We start from the raw sequence: 26,350 nt of genomic DNA, 5'->3' as shown, positions 1-26,350 counted from the left end.
CCTCAGCCTAATACCATGAGGTTTGGGGTTCGAACTTCGGCTCAGTCAAAAAAAAAAATCACAAGGCCGAATTTCGTAGCAAAGTTATGCCTGAGGCAGAGTTTTGCATGACAGAGTTTCAAACTCTATCTTAAGCTAAGTTTTGCATTCAAAACTCTGCCTTGCGAAATTCCTCCTTTTTTTTTTTTTTTTTTTTTTTAACCGAAATTGAAATTCGAACCTAGAATACGAATATTAGGCGAAGGATAAAAATTAAAGACCACCAATTTGAGGGGCAAAAATTAAAAACCAGTGCCTTTTGAAGGATAATCCGCACAAAAAATGCTTTGGCATTTACTTCAGGTTCTTTATTCTTTGGCTTCAAATAGTGAACATTTTTATTAGGCCTCTTGAAATAAATGATATTTTCTTACAGTATCATGCTTCATATGATATTTTTATTAGGCCCCTTGTTTAAGTTGATTAAGAACAGAAATTATTCTTATACTTTTTTCTGCTAAGTTATTCTTATAGTATCATTCTTCATATGATATTTTCAGAATAATATTGAATCGTTTTACGTCTCTTCAGTACGTATACGTGCACAAATTCAAGATACGATTTTCAAATGAAAATCCTGGCAACATTAATCTAATGTATAGATTAAGGAAGTAAGATAATCAAGTCAAACTTTGAAATTACCGCCAAGGTTATGGTTGGATAGATAGAATTCCTCTAACAAGATGTCTCAAAATGAAAAATTTTCTAATAGGGAGGGTTATACCAAAAATTATCATAAACCAAAAACAAAAATAGAAAATACAATTTGTATCAACACTACCCTTCTATATACTTCATCAGCCAATAAGCATATGTTGCAGCAGATTAATCAAAGGTAATGTTTGAATCCCACAAATAATTAAATGGCTAATATGCTTTTCTCACGTTCAAGGGTTACTTAATCCAAGCACAAATACACACAAACACAGAAAATGGGAGGGGCAGATGCATGATTAAACAATAAAACCAGATCAAGACGAGAAGTATCTGCAGTTTCAGCATTTTTGGAGATCAAAAAGGAACTCTATCCTCCCCCATGAGGTAAATATGTACATGCCAAAACCTTTATAGTTTTATAATTAAAGAGTATAAAACAGAACCCCCTTTACACAGTTGTCACTGAAATGATTTCACAAAGCAAAACCTCTACTTCTACGCAAATTTGCATAACATTGAACTCTCCACATTGCACAGCGCACATCATTGAGGAGCTGATCTTGAATCTAAACAGCCTTATTCACATTTTGGTTAAGGAGTCTTGCAAAATCACCAGACTGGACGTCTACGGGAGGATGCAGCGAGAAAACATACGAGACAGGCTTTGACTGCAGCATTAGTTTTCTGGCTTTGACCTCATCAAATAATTCTCCCAGGTTCTGTTCATCAAATAGGAATGACTCGTCGAGAAAAAAGCAGCACTCCCTCGCCAGCTTTTCCATCTGAAACAGCAGTCTCAAACGTTCAATTTCAATGAAGGGGAAAATAATCTGAATTAAAGAAACATTTCTATTAGCACAGATGGGATTTAGGACGAGGATGAATAGAAGAGAGAGAACTTTTTTTCAGCAGTAAAAGAAATAGAGAAGGGGATTAAAGATTTCTAAGGAGAATATGTTACAAAAGTTGCCAAGATTCATCAAAGAAAAGGTTCTAAAAAAGTCAAGAGCCTCTGCCGATAGAAAAGAACAGAGAACATCATTAATTTTTCCAAAAGAGATTTTCAAGCATTCTCTTCGACATGTGCATTGCTTTATGCAACAATATTGGGAAGATTATTTATCGCATATAACATTCCTGGTAGGGAGTGCTACCCTCTTAAATGGGCCCTACGCGGCGCGAATCAATATTAGTCGGCCAGTGGGTCTTGGATACCAGATGGTTAAACAAAAAAAATGTTGAGACAATTAGATAACACACATAATATGAAGTCAATATACTGCATTTCCATAGTTTATCTTTTCTTTCCTTTGTTTTCTCTTTTTTGTCATTCAGTAGTGGGGTGAGGGTTGAGCGCAATGGTATGATAGAGGCGCATATATTTGTTTTTGTTCATGAGACAGCAGTAAACAGTTTCCCATCTGTAAGTTCAGGTATGGCAATCATGCCAAGAAAAGACATAAATGATATATTTATTGAGTAGTGTGACAATATGAGAAAGAAAAACAGATTAGCATGTGCGCACATCACATAAATGTACACCGGGCAACATAGTATCATATACCTTCACATATAAGTCCTATTTTATACGTCAGTAGACATAAATGTAATAGCATTTCATTCATTTCCCATTACAGATGGTTAAAACATCAATCAGCTCCACAAATATAAAGCATATTCTCATGTCGACTTTCAAAAAGCCCAAGTACTATTAACTTATTGGTATAGATTTTGCATTTCCAGGTTCTTTTGTCATCCCCATCCCGAGTACACAATAGAGTGATTTAGACAGAACTCAGAAAGATAGGAAAAGGAAAAAAAAGATTCAGGGAGAAACGAAACTGGGCAATTTGTTCAAAATATGCAATTACTTCCATACAACGTCTATTGTCAATTAACTTTTTTAAGTATAGAAAGCACAAAAAAGACTTGGTATAATCAGATCAAATTCTTCCCTTTTGCATAGAAGTGCTATAGGGGAATACCTAAGCCAGTATGAGTAAATTACCTGTAGGTATGAGAAACGTATATTATTCATGGTGATAATTACTTTCGCTTCATATAAGGTATCTGCAAGCATTCGGATGGCTAAATACTCAAAAAAGGTTTGCATCACGCTCTTCTGCCCTTCTTTATGTTCCGCTTCAAATTTAGGAAACCATAGGATACATTTAACTTCACTCCACGGAACTGAACTCCCAGCAGTGTTGGATATTATTGTGTTGTATGGATGTGAGTGGCCCCAGAGAATTCTGACACCAGTTGGTAACTGGTCAAGTGTGGATTCATCTCGAAGGGATGTTGTGGACATTATAGAAGACGGAACATAATGACGTGCAAGATGTGATGAAAAATATAAATCATTGTCATCCAGTATGAGGATGCTCCCATGATGAGGTGCAGGAAACCATCGCAGAAGTGACAGCATATTAGCATCTTCAGTCTCCGGCAGGCATAAACTTGGCAGAACACCAGAATAAGCTGATGGAACTGAATCGTGAGAATAGAAACATGAATCTCCATTCCGGCATCCCTATAGATACGTAAATTTAGACTATGTCAGATAGTAGCATTGAGACCCTTGAGAAAATTTGGTAAGAAGAAAATACAGAGATGCCAAAGATATGCATTAGGACCATTTAATGGATAACTTTTGGATAAGGCAAATAAGCACAAAAAAATTAATATTTTCCCCTTCCATATATATTGCACACCCTTAAATGTTCATCTTCCCATTCTTTCTCCTCCTCCCTTCCATTAATTCAAGCTCTTCTCCCTCCTAGTTCTATTCTACACCTTCCTCCTACCTCTTTCCAAAACCTGAACCACCACTTCCCTCCTTCACTGACCAATCATGTACAGAATGTGACTATACATGCACTTGCAGATCATGAAATCTTATTATACAAACAAATAATTAGAACAGCTAGTATAATACATTATATTTTTTAAAAGCAGGTTGATAAAGGAATATAAAAGTGAAGAGTTTCCAATAAGGCCCGATCCAGTGAGTAAGCTGGAGTCTCCAGCCGCGTACCAGTTGATCAACCGAGTGGTACATGACTCAAAGATAGCACCAGCTTGTTGATTGGGTTGCAATCCTAAAACCATCCCACAACCACCAAAAAAGAAAGATGTAACAAAATTACATGTCCTTGTGATGAGTGATGCAACAAGGAAGAAATAAAGAAAGTTGACAGAAGAATCAGATTCTAATTTGATCAAAATTAGCCTACTGAATATGATGAGTGCAGTCACAAGCTTCCTGGATGAACATGTTAACTGATTTTGTATTTTTTGAATAAAGAAATTTCTTTAAGTTTAATAAAGTAGGCATATTAGGAAGAAAGCTAGAAAGTTTCGAATAGAAAAGGTACAGGCTGGTGAAACACTGACTGTCCCTTTTTGGGTAAAAAGGCTAAGACTCAAGGTGAAGAATAAAGTAGGTTTTCGGACAATATCAGTATTGGATTCGGAAAAAAGAGTATTTCCAGTTGAAGTTGAAAAAAAAAAACTTATGCAAGTAAATTACAAAAGGAATTCAGAAGCCACTTAAACCTCTCATAATTAGACTGGAAATTTTCTTCCTTACTTTGCCTATTTTTTCCAATAAAAATCTTTCTTCCTTAACTCACTGTTCACATCATAAAATTAAAATCAGGAAATATTGACTACTGTTAATTTTATGAGGATGACCACAGGTGCTCATAGAATTAATGATGACATTCTACATGGACTATTCCCACCAAGCAGAGTCTATGACTCGAAGAAGCACCGTAAAGATAATAGGAAAAAGGAACTCATTCATACTATCAGCTTCAACATGAAGTAATATAGGGGCGTTTGCACAAATGGCTTTTTTGAGGCCACTATTCAAATTATGCCACGGTTAGGCAGTGGGTTAAATTTGTCTACAAAAGGATAAATATACCAACTATTTTAAAGGTAAAATTTAGCCCACTGGGCTAAAAGTTGACAGTATTTAAAAAGTGGAGCCAAGAAAGGCCATACCGCAGCAGGTATGACAACATTTCAAGGACATCTTTTGAAAATATTTATAAATTAAAATAATCTCATTGATATGCACCAAGTTGCTGTCAATATACAATGTGAATTAACATTAATTCTCCAGAATATAATCATGGCACAACTAATACACTAAGGGATATTTTTTATTACACCAAATGAAGTAAAAATGAACTCTTTACTCTCCAGAATGGACTCCCAACCCCTTCGAATATTCTTTTATTCCTCTATCTCCAAATCAACCCCAAAATACAAAGAGGAGAAACCTTCCTTAACTTCTTTTCCCTAACATTAATTTCTTCATTTTTCAATTGCCAATATTTTCAATGGGGAATTATCCATCAACATTCTTATAGGCAAATGCTTGAATAAGCCATTAAACTAATGATACCTGTAAGGAGAAGAAAAATTTGCAAGTGGGCCTCTCTGCTTGTAAGGAATGAGAAAAGGAACAGTGGGGACCCCTGTTGCACAGGCCCCTGACAAAAAAACTACACAGAGAAGCCTCCCCTGTGAAACCACTATTGCCGTTGACCAACATGTCATAATTTCCAGAGACATCCGTAGAAGATTGACTTCTCATCTACTCAACATCGAAAAGGAATATGATATCAAAATCTTGACATGAAATATAACAGCAAAGTAAAAGCAGAATACAGTACCTCTTTGACTACACTAGCCAAATTTTGAGCCACCTTATCTGCTAAAGATTCATTGTGGCCCAAAAATGGAACAGAAATGCATTTCCTTATTTCACTGCCTTGTTCAAGGAGCCCATGATCCATATCTAAATACTGCTCACCATCGATATGGCACTTGTGCAGATATTCATTTGGATTATAATAAGATGGTATGCCACCTGATGTAGCGAGAAACTGGGGTCGATATCGATGAAAAGAATCCAGAACTTCATCATCTGCAGCAGCACAGGCTCAGTACAAAAACACAACGGATCTAAACGGGTAAAATTCAACGGATCTAAACTGGTCAAATTCAGGATGACATACATGATTCAGCAACTTGGTTGAGTGCTGATTGCAAAAGATTATGGAATAAGCACCACTCTTCTTCAATTTTTGGAAGCACTATTTCTCTGTCTTTTGTACTATCCAACTTGAAGAGTTGTCTTAAATGTTCAAGGCGGTGTTTGTCCTTCATTTGGAGACATATACATAAGGATTGCTTACATCCCAGTAAAATAAAGCAAAAGAACCAGGGGGGGAGAATATCCTGTAGTCATGTGGTTTTACCTTGAAAGAACGTTGCCAGAACTGAAATGCGCACGAATTTGCCATACAGATTACCTCTTTTTTACCCGATAAACCAGTGGTCCTAGAATCTCCACTGAAAAAGTCGTCAATGTACTTCATGAACTGGAAAATCAAATTTATTGATCAAAGAATGACCACCAATCTAACCATTAATGAAATGTGGCATTCTCAAATTCAAACATATAGGGATAGTACCAAACTTTCTTGGCCGAAAGGACGAAGAATGGGCTGTGGCTGCATATCCATCATTATACCAAGAACAATGCCTTCTCGTAACATTCCAATGGCTCCAAACTTGACTATTAGTATAGAAGCATCGAATGAAAGAGAAAAGCTGGCAAGCAATCGTCCATAAAAAGTAGGTTCGTAACGGCCCCTTGCAGGTGCTTTTTGTAGTGCATGGTTGTCAACGAGCAAACTCAATGCATCGTCAATGACTTCAGGATATGGAGGGTCTAAAGCCTTCCGTAGCAGAACTAAATCGAAGATCCATAAGTAAATTTTGGTATCCCACATGTATATACAACAGTAGACCAGAAAAAGGAAAAGAGAATTATGGAACATAGATAGCAAGCTTATGCAAATTGATGATAATAACACTCAAGACCATGCTAACGTAGATGAATGACATATTTGTTCAGCCCATTTATAAATTGATTAGACATGCTCTGTGCCTAAACTATGGGTGACAACTGAGCAGGCTGGTCAAAACTATGGGTGACAACTGAGCAGACTGGTCAACTTCTTGGCCCAACCAGCCCAGCCTGTAGAGAGCGCTATGGATCTGACAATAGAATAGATAGGATAATTTTGCTTGTAATACTTGCACCAAATTTATTTCATGCATTTATTTTCATTCTTTTGGCTGTAGGCATGGGAGGAAAGTCTTCCCACTTCAGAAACAAATCATAAATATAAAGTATTCTATATGCATTCACTCCTTACCCTATTAAATATTTCAATTCTCAGTTGATAACATGTACTAAATTGTTTATGAACACATTTTACATTGTGACCTTCATAACCAACACATCTCTTTGACCTTCAAGACCTGCAGTTTTCACAGAAAAGCAAATTATAGCTCAAGCAACAGCACGATCTGAGCTCTCACACTAACTGAGAATCAACCAGAACCATTCGCCTAAGCTGATACTGAATTTCACTAGCTACAGTTAACAAGCATATGGAAATCAGCAGGCACTTTTTTGAAAATGCTAACCATCACTTTGGACATAAACTTTCATGGAGAAAGAACATATAATAACCAAGCAATAATACGATGAAATAGCTATCCGAACTCTTAAGCTGAATTATAGCAGTAAATTGTGGTTTACTAAAGTTAAGGGGTCCAAATTGGTTGAGGGAATGGACTGTATCTTCTTATATAGTCTTGGGCAATCCTCACTTCATGAGCTAGCTTTTGAGATTGAGTTAGACCTGAAGTCCATTTTCTTAACTTGATACCAAAGTCAAACCCATAATAACTCTTGATTTAACCAATGCTACTCCCCCATTATATGGTGTCCACGCTCTAGATGTCTAGTCATAGGGGTGCAAGAGAGGGGAGGTGTTAAGAGTCTCCGTTTGGCTTATTAACTCCTTACATGGTCTAGGCTCTTAGGCAATCCTTAGTTCAAGAGTTAGCTTTTGGAGTTGAGTTAGGCCCAAGGTCCATTTTCTTAACATGGTATCAGAGATAGATGCATCCTTGTACTTGATTTATCCGGTGTTAGGCATCCACATCATATTGTCCACACAACAATGTTCAACCTTGGGAGTAGAGAATGTTAATGTAAAGCCACGTATACCTCTAACCTTTAATTTGGGCTAATTACGTGCTTAATTATGTGATTAAGGCATTCACGAGGTGTGTATGGACCACCACGAGGGTAGTACAATTATTGGAATATGATAACATAAGTATGGTATGAGTTGGAAGTGGTTTAAAGTGGCAAAATAGTCAAGCCTCAACGCTGGAAAGCTGGGTCTAGGGAACAAGGGGCCTTGGGAAGACCAAGACCGGGCAACCTAAGAGAGCTCGCATCGCGAGCTAACACGAGACCCTAGCAATATAAATATAACCCGTCGGGGAGAAAAAAGAAATGGGGACATTTAAAGACTTGAGAGCTCTTTGGAGAAGGAACATAGCTCAACCATTAATGCTTCACAAGGTAAGCTTTTAATGGTGAAATTTTGTAGATTCCAACTCTTTAATGCAAGTATCACATCCCCTTGGTTTGTAACTCGCAGAAAATCAAAGATTCATCAATCACCATATTCAAGTTGGGGTTTTCTTCAAAAAGGTAATCACATATCTTGAGCTTCATTTATGATGACTAAATGAGTTTGTCAAGTAAATTTGTAGGTAAAAATAATGATTTGAACAGATCCAAAAGTTAACCAGATTAGCAACTGATTCATTCTAAGATCCTTCAATTATATCTTCCCCAGATCCCTAACCCAACCCAATCATGAATCCTTCTTCTCCGGCACGCTTCTCAGGTTGTTGCACCATCCCGACCCATGAAATTAGTACTGCGAAACAAGCTCTGGGAAGGGTTGCAGAAAGAGAGAGAGAGACGGGTGAGATGAATGAATTTCTGTCAATGGGTGACCTTGATTTTGCATGGATTAAGTGAGCTCTTGTGTATGTATTGTATAGTGTTGGTGATTGAGAGTCCAGTAATGGAGCTACGGAGTGATTTATTTGGGCATTGTGCTTGAAGAGCAAGTTATACTTTTCTCTTTTCCGGCATGAATGTGGAGACTGGCTGAGTGTAATTTTTTTGTGGAACTTGTGGAAGATAAAAAGTGGTGATGCCTGGTTGTGTTCCAGTGAGGGAGCAGTGAATACCGTTTGTTTTGCTAGGTCTACAAGTTGTTCTCTTGATGAATAAAGTGGTGATGTCTGTTTGTGTGTTCCAGTGAGGGAGGAGTGAATACCGTTTGTTTTGATAGGTCTACAAGTTATTTTCTTGATGAATATGCTGGGGAAAGAAGGTTGCATTGACCGAGAATATTAGTACTTTGAATATAGCCGGAGATTCAATTTTTTGGCTAAAACTTCGGCAATACACGCTCAACTTATTTGGAAAAAAAATGCGCTCTGCCACATCAGCAGAAGTGTCTTGTAGGCACAGTTTAAGTATTGGTCAGGCGTTCAATAGGTCATGGCCTAAGTTAAGGTGACTAAATGAAAACTTCGGACAAGATTAAAGTGTTTGTTTATGTATTCAACCCCATATTTATAATATTCAGTTTATGTTGAGGCTGCTTGCCATTTGTTTCACTTTTAAAGTTATGTATGTTTTACGAAATGATGCATGTATGTTTGATGCAATGGATAGACAAGTCTAGTTGGATCGTACAATGAAAGCTAAAGACATCGAGTGTCAGTCATGTGCCCCTCCAAATTTAGGGCATGATACTTAAGTTTTGATATTGGTTGACGGAGAAGATTGTTACCCGTTATATGGTATCGGGCAATTCTTACCTAATGAGCTCGCTTTTGAGGGTAAGTTAAGCGTAATATCCATTTTCTTCACATATATTATTCAGTAACCACTCTTAACACCTCATCCTCAACAAAACTTCTTTATAATGCATGTTTCAGGATGGTAGAATCAGGAATCATAGAGAAGTCGGCAAAACATGTTCATAATAATTCTCATAGGACTCGTAACAGTAAAACAAATCCATAGCAGTGAAAGACTAACGACGTAGAAAGAAAAGAGGAGGAGAAGTGGAGAACAAACGAGCCGATTATACAACTCTTCCATCCTAAGCATGCTTTGTTCATTTTCATTAAATTACAGAGAAGTTTCACAGCTAAACTCAAGTTGAAGCAGCAAGCAATTCCGTGAAGATAATCATGTAAAAGGAAAGGGAAAGAAAACAAACAGAAAAGAAACTGTGATGCTCAGAATACAGCAAAAAAACACAGAATTTTAGCTGAATACCTTTGGGATCATTGATGGCTTTAGATTCAGCACAGCAAAGGAGAAGTATTTGCTGCCTCAACGATAACCTCAATATTGCAGGAGGCTCATAATCCTCTAATTGACCATAAAATGATCTTTTTACCAATCGATATACATGGCCGTCACAAGTCCGTCCAGTTCTCCCTCTCCTTTGGTCTGCCTGCATCTCAAAACATTAGAAGCAATAATCACATGAAGAGAGATCTGTATGGGCAAACATAGCACACTTAATACCTGTGATTTGGAAACCCATACAAGCTCGGCATTATCCGTTTTCCTGCTATTATCCCAGAAAACTTGCAAAGAACGGCAAGAATCAATGACATAGCCCACCTTCGGTATTGTAACAGAAGATTCTGCAATATTTGTGGCCAAAATCACCTGGGGAAAAGTTTAAGTTTCAGAGAGACGCATCAGTATTTTTTTGATAACTAGCAAAAGACATCAGCATTGTAGAGACAAGAATGTAGTAACCATATTCATTTTCTGAGACTTCTAGTAGCTAGTTGCAGAAATAAAATCAGGAAATGGTGTTAAGGGAAACACAGCAACTTTGGAGATGTTATAAATAAAAATGACCTTTCCGTACTCCTTTTTCTTCTGAGAAAGTATCTTTTGGGTTGGGGGGTGGTTATAAGTACTCGAGCTATTTCTTTTTTGTTTAACGGTGGTGTATGGGTCAACTTGCATGCATCTCGACTAATTTCACCAAACACCTGCTACCTCCCACCAAAGACAGGTACCGGGTAAATCTCCCCACCAAGACTTGGGTAGATGAGATGAATCACCTAATTTTTTTTGTCTCTGCTGGGATTTGAACCAGAGACCTCATGGTTCTCCCCACTTCATTGACCAACCAAGCAACATCCTTGGGTGCAAGTACTCTGCCTGCCTGTGGGACTGTCTCCACAGATGTTGAACAAAGGGAGGAAGGAAAGCATACCTTACGATGCGACATACAGATTGTCATGGCCTTGAGAGCTTGTTCGGTGTTGATACTACTATGTAGAATGTGAACCTTAAAAGTTTCACTGAAACGCTTCAATAAGCGCCACTGCTGCTCAAGTGCATAGTATGTTGGAAGGAAGACCAGAATTCCTTTTTCGATGTCCACTTCATTTTTATGAATGTATATAATTAGATTGAGTATGACCTTATACATTTCAGGTTCGATATCAGCAGCAGCTGTCTGTGGACTTGGACTAGAACAGCATTTCAGAGCCGTCTCTTCTGAATCCGTTTCAAGGAGTTCAGCTACCTGTTAGGCAAATAATGATCATTGCAGATTCTGATTTTCGTTAAAAGGAAAACATTACTAATTCATAGGAAGCAACATTGCATATTATCTAAATAATTCACTTGCTAAACTGTATTACACTCAAAAAAATCCATAACACTTTTCCTCTTTTTGATGAAGTTGGGATGTTAAATTTTCCCTTTTTGATAAATTTAAAAAATTCCAGAGTCTGGCAGGCAAAGCAGAACTATTACCCTGTATAATTTTTTTTGCAGCATATCGATATTAAGATATACCATGCAGTGACCAGAAATTACATAAACTTAGGTAATGAGTATTGTCAACAACATACATCATAGAAGTCAAATAGGAAAAGGGAATTAGTTACGTGGAAGACCACAGTATGTTGGCAATAAGAGATAAGTCCTCTTTTAGATATTAAACAGTTTGTAAGGTGAATAAGGAGTTAGTATTTGCTTACTGTATTGGAAGTTCTCATGTTTAGTAAATAGTAATTAGAAACTAGACTAGTTTGATAACATCAGGTCAACTCGAAATACTGCCCCCTGATCCACTTTCCTTTTTAATATGCCAAACATTACTTGACCCCTTTCCCCAACCCGCAAAGCTCTCCGTCCCCCAAAAATTCAATGTAACTTACAATATTAGTATTTATGTTAATATCACTTTAGCCTTCATGTGACATCCTCATAGCGTATAACTTATATTTACACCTATCACTTGTTATTTAAACAAAGAGGAGGCCTTGAGGAAAAAAAAATTGGAAGTACCAAAACTTGGTGTCTTGGATCTATTCTCTCTAAGTTAGGGAAACTTCACTATTTAAAAACTTGTACATTATCCAGTTAAATGGACGATCTTGTTAATTTGAAGTTATCTCATGGAGGGTGTAAACCTCAAAAATGCTACGTTATTTATGCCTTCACGATTTCAGTAATATTTTGTTATGTAACATATTTAAACCTAAATTTGGTTTAATAAATAAACAAAAAATGGAATGCATCAACTAGTCAAAGAGAGTCATCTATTTTAGGATGAAGAGAGAAAAATCCAAATCATCCGCCAATAGTGTCACTTGGCAATATGGTGAATCGTCAAATTCAAATTATTCAATTATAACGAACAATAGTTACCTACATGAAAAAGAAAATGTATCTACTTTATTTGAGATGATAATATATCTACCTATTTAAGGCCTAATTGGTCTAAATTATCTTAAGATTTCAGGTTTGTAATTATAACACAGTAGTTATTTAAAAAATCACGGGTTCAAGCTTTCCCCAGCCCCTTCTTATCAATGGACTCCTAACGTATACGAAGGAGTGCGGTTCGTTCGAGAAATTCCAGGTTTGTAATTATAACACAGTAGTTATTTAAAAAATCACTTACATGTTCCAACTTTTATATCATTTTACTAATTTAATGCTGACTTAGCCAAGGATGGAATAAAATGGAAGGATAGGGTTGATCTATGTGATACTGACTAGTGTGGGTTAAGGATCAAGCAGTTGTTATTGCACTTGCAACAAATCAGAACACAAAGAAATCAAGCATCTCAAGAAATAACAATTGCAAAAGATGAACTTCCCTCAAATTTTTATTTTAGAAATGAAATATTCTTATTCCTTATATATCTACATGAAGTAAAACTACCAGAGGTTATCGAGTTCCACAGAATGGTTTTTCATTAGACTATTAGAGAAAACTTCAAGCTTATGTTTAAAAGCATAACTCGAAAAGGCAATACCAATAATAGAATTCAATGCAACTGCTTCATTTCTAGCAAACGTCTTTGCCGCCAATTAAAAGGCCCAATAACTAAGAAAAGGGGGGAAAGGGATAAAAGAATAGGACCCGAGAACGGACAATTGTAATTGAACATCAAAACAGAAAAATTTCAACAAATAGACATATATGAACAATAACGGATTCATGAATCCACCCACGGCAGTAGGGACAAAGCCAAGTCAGGTTGACTCAGCGAACTACCATTATGACCAGTAACCCATGAATTTAAACATAAATAAACGAATTTAATCTGGAGAGAGAGAAATGCCAAAGTTACAGATTTCCATAACTGCTATAGATGAAGTATGCTTTAAAGACCATAGATGCCTGATAACATTTCAATATACGGAACAAGCTGCTGAATGAATGTTCTTTTTTTCTTTTTTTTCTTTTTTTGGACAAAGTAAATGAAATGGATTCTCTTCCCTACCTGCTCAACGTATGAAACATTTCGCTGATATATGGTGTCTTGTCCAGAACTAGGGATTGCCAACAGCTCTACTCTTTCACCCCTACCAAGATCCCTAAAGTATTCACGGTATCTTTGAATATCAGCAGTAGCAGACATTAAGACCACCCTGTAGAGTTGAACCAATTAGACCCACAAAGCACACTATCACCAATGAAATTGCGATGCATGCAACGTGCTAGATCAAGTTTCCCAAGAAAAAAGCAGAGAGATCGTGAATAATTCATAAAAAGATAGACAAATAAATACAAAATAACCTCAGGTCACTCTTTTTAAGTAAATACTGCTTGACGCAAACAAGAACAAGATCTGATTCAACAGATCTTTCATGCACTTCGTCGAGAATGATAACTTTGTACTTTAGTGCATTCAACCCCTTCTCTAGCATTTCTTCCAGCAGAACTCCAGCAGTTTTGAACACAATCTTAGATCTGTGACATAACGTTGACTTGATAAGTTAAATAATGAAGATACATCACAGATAAAGAAACAGTAATGAGTAGTTGAATAAATTTGCTGGATGTAATTGGAACAAACACATTGATAAATCCACTACAGAAGGAGAATGACATCCATTGATGCCGTTTCACAAAAAGAGCGGGGACATAACCAAGGAAGAGGTAAAGAATTGTACAAAAGGAGTGGGGACATAACCAAGGAAGAGGTAAAGAATTGTACAAAAGGAGTGGGGACATAACCAAGGAAGAGGTAAAGAATTGTTATACTCCAGTTTTACCACTAACATCTCATTTCAGGTTAGCCTGGTTATTATCAATGAAAACCTTTACTTGATCAGAATAACTTCCATGCTGTTCCATGCAAACTGCATCTTGATAAATTAATGCTTAAGGTGCCAAAATGGCCTCCCTCGTAACAACCACTGAAGAGACCAAAGATTACTGAAAACTATCACCAAGACTGTAAGTGGTAACTGGGTGTGAAGCTCTGGTATGGAGAAAGATAAGTATGCATCTCTAGTTTTCTTTTTTGAGAATGGCTATACAGACTCACTAACAATACATCAATACTTAAACTGTAAACGTAACTATACAGTCATCAAGATGCATCTATTTCCCACAAAACTTCATTAACACTAAAAAATAGACTGGGAATGGCTTTTTAATCTTTCAGTAACTGTACTAATTGCCAGTTGCAGGGGATTCCCTTTTGTTAGTTGCTTAAATCATTCCACGCTGGTACATTTAAATGGAGATAACAAATATTAAATGATATCAAAGTAACAAGACGACTGAAATGAGCTTTACACTGGCGGTGTATTCTGATTTCTCTTGAAGGTCCACTAACAACCACAAAACACCATTTTATTTTGGACATTTCATCATATTGATAAATTTCAAATATTAAGTTTAGAAATAACCTTATAATTTTTCTCCGCTATCTTATACATTAGGTAAGAATTTAGAGAAAGCAAATAAAGGGAAATGCCCATATTTCTACTTCTCAGTCTATTACTTCACGGGGAAAAAAAACCAAGAAGAAGAAGAAGCCAAATAAAACAAAAAATAAATTAAAATAAAAGGCCAGAAGGGGTAGTGACCATAATTAAGCATCTGAAGATGTAAAGTAGAAGGCATCCTTGTATTTTGAAAATTCATTAAAACTCATTTGACAAGGCCATATAGAAATCGTCAACACGTTAGATGATATCCAGCATTGGCAATTTTCTCCAGCCAAAATTGAGAATCTCTCAGTTCGTTTCAACAGGTCGGAAAAACAATGTCCACTTTTAACTTTTTTTTGAATATTTTTTTTCTTTTTAATCTATCAACATAGACATAGACAATGGAAGCAAAAGATTCATTTAGAGGACATGACTAATGGGGCGTAAGGCGTAGTCATGATGTTATGCTTACATTAGGGCTAGCTTTATTAGGAGTCTTTTCTAGTCTATTCAGGGATTTGCATGTCTGTAGCAAATGTAGAGAACCTCTACCGTAGGAGAATCACAGATTATTGGATTTCTTTATAAAGTAAATTTTTTAATTAATGATAGGGAAAGACCAAATAGGGCAAAACTGTGAGACTTTATAAGTAGAACCCAAGCTTGGGATGATATGTAGCTGTTGGAACACACCCTACGACTCCAATTAAAAGGCTTGAATGTGTGTTTAAACTACGGGATCTTCGTCAAATAAAATGTTTTCTCATAAGTGAACAATTGGCAAGAGTAAAGAGAATGTTAACCAATTATACAAACATGCCACCCATGCAGGTGCACTAAAAGATTTTCTGTTACTTCTAACACTATGTAAACTTTTGCATTTGCTGTCTGATATGTAGCTTCTTCTAGGATGGCTCACTCAAACTTCAGATCAAGAGAAGAACAGCAACCAATTCAAATTATGAGTGTAAAGTTGAAAATCAAGCAAGGCATGGATGAAGAGTTCATCTGAAAGAAAACCAACAAAATCTACCTCTCTGAGTAGACCCTAGAGTGCCCTATATGGTAACCAACTTCTCCACCTACTTCACAATTCCGAGCCTTAGCCACCATTCTAGCAACTGCAACCACAGCAAATCTCCTTGGTTGTGTACAAAGTATGGGCTCCATGTTTCCTTCCAGTAGAAATTGAGGAACTTGCGAGCTTTTTCCTTAATTACCAAGCAACGAGTTACTAAATGAAGCGAGCAAATTGACAAATTCTGAAATAATAGCATGACATTAAGCAAATGCTGTGCATATTTAACAAAATTTTACTAAGCTAGTAAATATACCCAAGTTCAAACAATAGAATGGCAGAATTTCACCATAGAAGAATCTAATAACCATTAATAACATGATAACACATTGAATACTCATTTGAACTGTAGTTACAACTAACTTGTAGCCCCAATGATCTAAGGGGGATTTGGATAAGATACTTAAGTAGCAAGCGCCAATAAAAAAGAAGTAAAAGCCATAATATTAATATAACTTATGGATAAATTATACACGGGAGTACAGAAATATTTCATAAATAGAAAGCTAAAAGGAGCGACCGATGAGAAAGTTAAAGGTCATGAAAGAAGCTAGGGATGAGGACATTGTAGGTCTCTTTCCTGTTAAAGTCGTGAATACTACTTCTATTCTAGAGCATATAAAACGAATACATAACTAAGAAGGCACAAAATGTGGGGAAATTTCAGAAAATGTATGTTAGACACCAATGCAGTCAGAGAGATGCAAGTGAGTAGAATCACCTGACACCACCATTTTGCATTCTTTTATCTTTTTCTAATTTGATAATTGTGGTGTCCATGTTAGCTTATGTGCACCTCGACTAATTTCACGGTGTACTGCTTACTTCCCACCAAAGATCACGAATCTTGAGTAACTCTGTCCACCGGGCTTGGATAAATGGGAAGAAATGATCTAGTGCTTTTGTCTTCACAGATTTGAATTTGAGACCTGATGATTCTTAACCTACTCCATTGACCACTAGACCAAATGCTTGGTGCTAATCACACAACTAAAAGGAAGTGTGACGAAGTTAAACCCTATGGTAATTCTAAAAGGTCAAAACACTTGCATTTCTAACCAAAAAAATCAATATAGATGAATCAATAATAATATAACGTACTGACGTCACACTCAAAGGTTTCGCCTTGCGGTCTATAAAGTGGACCAAACTTAGAGACTAAGTTTCAAATCCCAGCAGAGAGAAAAAGCACTATGTGATTTCTTCTCATCTATATAAACCTTCGTGGGCAGAGTTACCGTGTACTTATACTAGACTACTGGTGGAAGGTAGCCGGTAAGCAAGCTGATGCGATCACAAAGTTATAAAAAACATATAAAGTACCAAACTCATATGTATGCTATTCTACTACCACTACGTTTAAAATGTCACTCTACATACTCCAATGACTCCATATACCTTTTTTTATAGGTCTGAATGTCATTTGCATGTTAGAAGATCATTGAAACTAACCAATAGAACTACAATTTTAAGTTTTATTAGTTAATTCGAGAAAATGAGGCACCTCTTATGATATATACTTAGTTAAAAATTAAATAAATCCTTTAAATCATCAATGCACATATATATACTCCGAGTCCCAGAAATAAAGCACCTCTTAATACATTTCATATACGTATATATAATCCGAGGCCAAAAACGGATATATATGTGCAGCAACTGCTTATATAGAGATCAAGCAAGAGGAGAACCGCAACCAGTTTCACCAACAATGAGAGTGACGCGATTCTCCTAAATTTTTTCAACGATTTTACCCTTCAATTTTAAGTTTTGTTAGTTAATTCAACAAAATGAGGCATCTCTTAAGACGTATACTTATTTAGAAATTAAACAAAATTCTTTAAATCTTCAATGTACATATATATATTCGATACATTCCATTTCCATAGATATATATATATATATAATCTGAGTCAAAAAAGGATATACATGTGCAGCAACTGCTTAGTATATACATCCTCAATGTACATATATATATATATATATATATATAGTCCAAGTCCCATAGATGATGCACCTCTCGATACATTCCATATACGTATATATAAACGGAGTCAAAAAAAGGATATACATGTTCATTGAAACTAATCAGTAGAACTACAAATTTTAAGTTTTGTTAGTAGTTCAAGGAAATGAGGCACCTCTTAAGATATATACTTAGTTAAAAATAAAAAACTCTTTAAATCTTCAATGTACATATATATAGTCGATACATTTCATTTCCATGTGTGTATATATAATCCGAGTTCAAAAAAAGTATTTCCATGTGCAGCAACTGCTTAGTATATACATGTTCAATGTACATACATAGATGATGCACCTCTCGATACATATGAATATATAATCCGAGTCCAAAAAAGGATATACATGTTCTTTTTTGGTAAAAAAAAGGATACACATGTTACATAGAGATGCAACCTGTTTCACCAACAATGAGAGTGACGTGATTCTCCTGAATTTTCTCAACGATTTTATTCTTCATTTTACTACTATTTGTTAGTTAAGATATATACTTAGTTAAAAATTAAATTTAAAAAAAAAAAAAAAAACTTTAAATCTCCAATGTACACACACACATATACCTATTTAAAAATTAAAAATTTCTCTAAATCATCAATCATCAATGTACACACATACACACACACACACACACATATACACCTCTCGATATATTCCATACACAAACGCACACACAGACACACACACGCATAAACACTTCTCGATACATTCCATATATACACAAACACACACAGACACACACACACACATATATATATATATAATCTGAGTCCAAAAAAGGATATAAATGTGCAGCAACTGCTTATATAGAATAATAGAACTACAAATTTTAAGTTTTGTTAGTTAATTCGAAAAAATGAGGCACCTCGCAAGATATATACTTGATTAAAAATTAAAAACTTCTCCAAATCATCAATGTACATATATATAAATACACACACCTCTTGATACATTTCATTTTCATATAGGTATATATAATTCGAGTCCAAAAAAGGATATACATATGCAGCAACTACTTATATAGAGATTTAAGTAGTTTGAGAAAACTAGAAACCTCTTAAGATATATACTTAATTAAAAAAAATCCTTTAAATCTTCAATGCCGCAACTGATTATATAGAGTTTAAGTAAGAGGAGTACCGCAACCAGTTTCACCAACGATTACAGTAACCCGATTCTCCTGAATTATTTCAATAATTTTAGTCTTCAATGCGGTAACTCTAGATATATATATATATATATATGTATATATAAAATCAGAGTTCCAGAGATAATGCACCTCTCGATATATTCCATTTCCATATATGTGTATATATAATCTGGGTCCAAAAAAGGATATACATTTATTTATTTTTTTGGTGAAAAAATTTAAGCTTGGTTAGTTAATTCGAGTAAATGAGGCATCTCTTAAGATATATACTTAGTTAAAAATTGAAAATTGTCTAAAATCATCAATGTACATATACACACACACACTCCTGTCGAAACATTCCATTTCCATGTATGTATATATAAGCTGAGTTCATATATGAGCAGCGATTGCTTATATAGAACTACAATTTTAAGTTTTGTTTGTTAATTCAAGAAAATGAGACACCTCTTAAGATATTTACTTGATTAAACATTAAAAAAAAAAAAAATCATCAATGTACATATACAAATATATAATCCGAGTCCAATAAAGGATATGCATGTGAATAAACTGCTTATATAGAGATGGAGCAAGAGGATTACCGCAAACAGTTTCACAAACGATTAGAGTGACCCGATTTTCCTGATTTTTCTCAACAATTTTGAGTTTTGTTAGTTAATTCGATAAAATAAGGCACCTCTTAAGATACATCTTAGTCAAAAATCAAAAAATTCTTTAAATCTTCAATGTACAAATATATATAGTCCGAGTCCCAAAAATAAAGCACCGCTTGGTACATTCCATAAACATATATATAATCCAAGTCCAAAAAAGTGTATACAACTACAATTTTAGGTTTTTGTTAGTTAATTCGAGAAAATGAGACACCTCTTAAGATATACACTTAGTTAAAAATTAAAATTTCTCTAAATCATCAATCATCAATGTACAAATATACACAAACACACACACACACACACCTCTCAATACATTCCATACACAAACGCACATACATATACACCTCTCGATACTTTCCATATATACACAACAAACACATACACACACGTGTGTGCGCGCACACACACATATATATATATAATCCAAGGCCAAAAAAGTGTATACCACTACAATTTAAGGTTTTTCTTAGTTAATTCGAGAAAATGAGACACCTCTTTAAGATATATCCTTAGTTAAAAATTAACAAATTTCTCTAAATCATCAATGTACATAGATACACACATAAACCTCTCGATACATTCCATATATACACAACAAACACACACATACACAGACACATACACGCGCGCGCGTGCACACACACATATATATATAATCCAAGGCCAAAAAAGTTACAATTTTAAGTTTTTGTTAGTTAATTCGAGAAAATGAGACACCTCTTTAAGATATATCCTTAGTTAAAAATTAACAAATTTCTCTACATCATCAATCATCAATGTACACACACACACACACATAAACCTCTCGATACATTCCATATACACAAACACACACACACATATACACCTCTAGATACATTCCATATATACACACACACACACACACATATACACCTCTCGATACATTCCATATATACACACACACACACACACACATATACACCTCTCGATACATTCCATATACACAAACACACACACACATATACACCTCTCGATACATTCCATATACACAAACACACACATATACACCTCTCGATACATTCCATATACACAAACACACACACACACACACACATATACACCTCTCGATACATTCCATATACACAAACACACACACACACACATATACACCTCTCGATACATTCCATATACACACACACACACACACATACACATGTGAATAAGCTACTTATATATAGAGCAAGAGATATACCGCAACCAGTTTCACCAACAATTAAAGTAACACGATTCTCCTGAATTTTTTCAACAATTTTAGTCTTCAATGACGTAACAGGTAAAACTGGAAACTCAGGTAACTTCGATGACGACGACGACGACGACGGTATATCTGACGGTAATGAAGCCATTGACGGTAAAATCAAAGCCCTAAAAAGTTGAAAACTTGCTGAACAAGTAGAGTGATGATGGAAAAAAGTGTGGTTTTTCCTGCTTTTTGACTGACAAATGGAAAGAGCAAGTGAGAGTACTGCTCCCGCCTGTTGTATTTATATGACAGGGATGATATCACTTTTGGTACCTAAGTTATTGATTAATTTTGCTTTTGGCCCTCCTGTTATATTTTTCATTTGCACACCTATTAAGAAAGTATTTATAAAGGTAACATTTTCTATATTTTACCCTCCTAACATATTTTATTATATTCTCTTTTTTTAATAAATATTTATTTTATTAATAATAAAATATCTTAAATGTTAGTATGTGAACTCACAAAATCAGCTCATTGATGTAATTAATATAAGAGTAAAATGAGAAAAAAATACTTAATTTTATCTCGAGTAAATAAAGCGATAAATATTTTGAGATAAGTATTTTTAGTAAGGGCGACGAATATTTTGAGATGGGGGAGTATGTGTTTTTGGTCCCCTGGTGTACGAAAATATGTTATAGTTCGTCCGTTTCAATTTATGTAAACCCATTTGATTGGATAGAGAGTTTAAAAAATAAGATAAGATTTTTAAACTTGTGGTATTAAATGAGTCACATATATTTTGTGTGACTATAAATCATTGCATTAAGGTAAATGGTTTTCAAATATAGAAAAAAATCATTCTTTTTTGCACGGACTAGTAAGGAAATAGATTCACATAAATTGAAACAGAGGGAGTATTTAAACTATGAGGGTGTGGAGGTCAAGTATTAGGATAGGAGACTAGTAGTGAGTAGATACACGCTTTGCTTTTCCTTACCAGTAGGATTAGTATATTGTTTTCATCATTTTTATTATCTTAGTATCCCAATATTCATTACTCTTAGCTTTCTATTACTACTTGTTGTCTCATATGCTTCAGATTTCTGACTATCCTATTGTTGTGACTGCGTGTATTTTCATATTTGCTTTGTTTTTGATTTGCTTGAGCCGGCAATCTACCGGAAACAGCCTCTGTATATGCTAAGATAGGATAAGGTCTACATACACTGTATCCTTCCAAAAGCCCACTTGTGAGAACACACACTGGGTACGTTGTTGTCGTTGAATATGATGTGACATTATAATTTTTATCATATCATGTGAGTAATTGAATGTTGAAATTATTGGTAATTATGTTAAACTTATAAATATTCACAAGAAAATGGATCAAAATTGCATAATTCAGTTAATTGAAGGTTTAATATGCTTAGTCAGATATTATAAGTACTAAAATCAAAATTCATCAATAACTAAAGGACCAAAAATACTACTACTATAATTTATATTGTACTGTTTTGCAGTGGCGTCCGGTGACTACAAGCGCTAAGATTACGTGGGCTCGTGCGTGAGTGCTCCCAAAATTATGGTCAATGTTTTTCTTACATTTTTCTTCACTGTAATAAGTTCAAATTTGAAGTTATCAATTTTTGTGTGTCCTATTCCTTTGTTTTTTGTTTTTTTCCAACAATGTGTGTCCTAATTCATATCTGTCTTTTTATTTGGTAAAAGAATCCTACTAATTTCATATCTGTCATTTCAAAACATGTCATTCATTTAATGAATTATGAAATTACAGTAATCTTCCTTTATCAGGATTTAAAAAATGTAATTTCTTAAAATTACACAGTGTACTTGTAAAAGTGAAATAAAATAAGCACTCAATGGTGAGGTTTAATGATTAATAAAATAAGGCTGAATTATTAACATTAGTGTTCAAGTCCGAACCAAAAAATGTCATTAGATTTATTTATTTCCCTGAATTTTACTGAGCATAGTAAAAAAATAAATAAAATAACAAACATTCCTATTACAAAAGAAAAAAAAAATTACTATATATAAATAAAAGAAAAAATACAATATTATATATCAATTTCAAACTAATTAGAGTAAACTATAATGAATATTTTTACATCATATATATAATACAAAAGGACAATAAAGTGGTAGATTTTGAATTCATCATGTGCAGATTCAATCCTCGTCGTTCGCCCATCAATAAATGAATCATTTTTTTCGAAGATACACGATAAACCTAGACAAAATATATTTTAAACTCATACAAGTAATTGATATCTGATTGAAAATATACAAAGCATAGATTTATATCGCCTACTTACCGAAAGCAAAAAGTGTAACACCTAGTGCATTCGGGCTAAGGTTTGATTCGTAGGACAGGGCATAATGAACCCAATATGAGTAGTGTAGAAAGGGTGTTTGAAACCTAATCAAGTCATAAGAAGAGTCTTTGAGCAAAGTAAAGTCGGAAGCTACCTTAAGGAGCATGTTTTCAAGTGAGTTTGCACCAGATCTCACTTAAAGTGAGTATACGGAAAAATATATAAGGAATTTGGGAAAAACTTCCTACATTAAGTTGTAGATCTTTGAAATACCTTTCCAACGTTATGTTATGGAGGACAAATGGACATCTGTACAAAAAATTATTTACGATTTACTAAACAGTATTCTGCCGCTCCGTAAAAACGGGCCATAAAATTGGCCGTAAAAATGCCAAATATATCCAGCACACTATTATAGTTTAACGGTATGATTGACGTGCAGTAAAATGGGCCAAAAATGAGCGTAAAACGGGTCCGACAACAACTTTAAAACTTCATTTTTTTGGCTTTTTCACTTTATTCTTCACATCCTCAAGCCCTAGAACGACCATTCTCTCTTCTCATCATCCTCCTACACCAAGGTAAGCCTCTTTCAAGTGATTCCAAGTGTTTCTAACATCAACACATGAATTCTAAGTGAAAACCCATTGTTCATAACCTAGGGTTTTCAGAAAACCCCATCTCAAGGTACAAGATTCAAGCTTTTGGAATTCTCCTTAAAAGATTCAGACTTTTCTTAGGTTTTTGGAGCTATTAAGGTATGTAGGGTTTCTATCCACGTGTGGGAACATCATTGTTCTTCCTATTCTACGTTCATCCATGAAAATACGAAGTTTCATAAACCTAGGGTTTCTACTCTAATTCATGATGACCCTAAGTTACAAGTATCATGACATACCATGTTCGTATTAATAATTTGTTATTGTATTCTTGATATTCCATGTGGTTATTAGGAATCCATCCGTAAACTATGAACACCCAGGCTTTGCATTCCATAGTTCTTAAATGCAAGACTTATTTTCATGAAATCTACATGCTTTCCATGTTTTCATACAAGTTATACTACATACTTATATTCATGCTACATTATACTCAGGAATCATGTTTACGAGTCATGTCTACAAGTCATACTTACAAGTTATGTTATACAAACCATTGGCTCGGATGCCACCTATATCCATGTTCACGTTTTTGGGAGTAGCATAGGTTTACCGAGAAGGCTCAAACAGCCTAAAACTACGTATGCCAATGTAGGGTAAGGGTCGATCCGGCCAGATTAGGACAACATCTTCAGACAATTGAATTGGATCCTTTCATGTCATACTTATGTTACATACCCTGGCTAGGTGTGGGGCTGCTCTGCTGGTCGGGCTAGGTACCAGACTCCACGTACCCACGTGGTGATTCCATGTTGTCGGTTATACTATGGCTCTCCCACAAGATACATATATGCATATGGACTTAAAATGTTTTTACTCATCTAATAAATTTATTCATGTCACATGATGCTCATGTTCATGTTCAGCTTACAGTTTCAGTTTCAGTTCTATTATTTCATGTGTCATGTTTATTTCATTCAATTGCTTTACATACCAGTACAATTCAAATGTACTGACGTCCCCCTTTTATTGTTCGGGGCCTACATTTCACAATGCAAGTATTGATTTACAGGACAGCGGATTTACTCGTTAAGACATTACTCATATCAGGTTTTAGTGAGCCCCATCTCATTCGGGGGTTTGTCATTATTTATATTTCATGTTCTTGTTAGTTAGGCAGTCAAGGTATGTCATGGGCCTTGTACGGGTAAACAGTTTAGCAGTCAGACTCACGTTTAGAGGTTTCATAGACTAGTTCAGTTATGCATTGTCAGCTATTTAGTTGAGTTGGCCTTGTTGGCTACGTTACTAAACTTTCAGACGATTTCTGTATTTATGATATAACGGTATTTTCAGACTTATGATTATTGGGTCTCACATTTACTCAAATCATGCATGTTTAACTTATATTCTACATCAGTACATATCCAATGTTGATTCAAAGAAGCCATGTGGTTCACTCTGTCACATGTAGTAAGACACCGAGTGCCGTGTTACGCTCAAGCCATGGTTCGGGCCATGACAAAAAGGAAATGGTTATATTGGATTTCCCATGCACTCCTTCAAGTTGATCTCTCTTGCCCCTAATAACATTCCTTCTTTCTTCCTGTCCTATTCTTTTTTTTTCCTTCCAATGACGAGCGTAAAACACAGTATGATTTCCTTAAGTGCTTCGCTAGTCAAAAATAGTATAGTTTAAGATCATCTCCACATGGATTGACGTTATTAATAAGTCAAACAAAGTCTTGCTCAGTATTATTCAGGAAATCATATCGTTAGAGTTTTGTGGTGTAAACCACAAGTAACAAATTTTACTACTAAACTGTAAGAATGATGAAAACTTGGAAATTGATCAAAGGATACTATCAATAGGATAATTAAGGGCGAATGACTAGACTGGTGCAAAAGAAATATTCAGGATTAATAATCGTTCAAGGCCTTTTTTTTTTTAAGATTCGTCGACTCTTTCGATTTCAACAAATGATTAGTCCACTTGTAATAATCAACTCTTCTTTCAAATGAACTAAATTATATCTTCAAAAATAGACTAATTTAAAACTGAAGAACATATGGCAGAACTATCGAATGGATTTACTAGAAGGAAAACTTCTCTCGAATATCTTCCTATCTTGATTCAAGAACAATTCGAAGAAGCTCTTATGATTACTCAAAAGATTACACTTCAACAACACTATACTAGAATAAATATTTAATAAAGTAGTTCTCTTTCGATTAACTAAAATAAGGAAAACATACGCATAACGTTCAAAACCACAAGTAACAAATTTTGAATGGGTAAAATGGGTTAGCAGTGTTGAGGTGGCATGCCACGTGGTATCCACCTCATCAAATGTCAGTGACACGTAGGATTGAATGTCCACTTTGGACAATCTTAACGGAGGAAGGGTA

General features: G+C 35.1%; 1 protein-coding gene across 2 annotated transcripts; it reads right to left on the bottom strand.

Moving 5' to 3' along the window:
- Positions 1 to 967: 967 nt before the first annotated feature.
- LOC132050683 (DExH-box ATP-dependent RNA helicase DExH8) lies at positions 968 to 21,293 on the bottom strand. 2 transcript variants are annotated; one of them, XM_059442062.1, is made up of 14 exons: positions 21,010 to 21,293; positions 15,924 to 16,101; positions 13,746 to 13,919; positions 13,450 to 13,597; positions 10,917 to 11,231; positions 10,208 to 10,354; positions 9,953 to 10,133; positions 6,189 to 6,469; positions 5,973 to 6,095; positions 5,730 to 5,874; positions 5,385 to 5,638; positions 5,114 to 5,305; positions 2,705 to 3,229; positions 968 to 1,478 (listed from the first exon to the last, which is right to left on the bottom strand). In XM_059442062.1, the coding sequence occupies exons 1-14, from the start codon at positions 21,161 to 21,163 to the stop codon at positions 1,263 to 1,265; spliced, it is 3,033 nt and encodes a 1,010-aa protein (XP_059298045.1). In that variant the 5' UTR covers positions 21,164 to 21,293; the 3' UTR covers positions 968 to 1,262. The 2 variants fall into 2 exon arrangements, with proteins under 2 accessions (XP_059298045.1, XP_059298046.1); XM_059442063.1 differs by lacking the exon at positions 21,010 to 21,293 and adding an exon at positions 17,660 to 17,745.
- Between the last annotated feature and the right edge of the window lie 5,057 nt (positions 21,294 to 26,350).

Source organism: Lycium ferocissimum, chromosome 3 (genome assembly GCF_029784015.1).
Source record: "Lycium ferocissimum isolate CSIRO_LF1 chromosome 3, AGI_CSIRO_Lferr_CH_V1, whole genome shotgun sequence".
In the NCBI taxonomy this organism is placed as follows: domain Eukaryota; kingdom Viridiplantae; phylum Streptophyta; class Magnoliopsida; order Solanales; family Solanaceae; genus Lycium; species Lycium ferocissimum.
The sequence above is the reverse complement of the archived record's forward strand: the minus strand, read 5'-3'. Positions and strand labels throughout refer to the sequence as shown.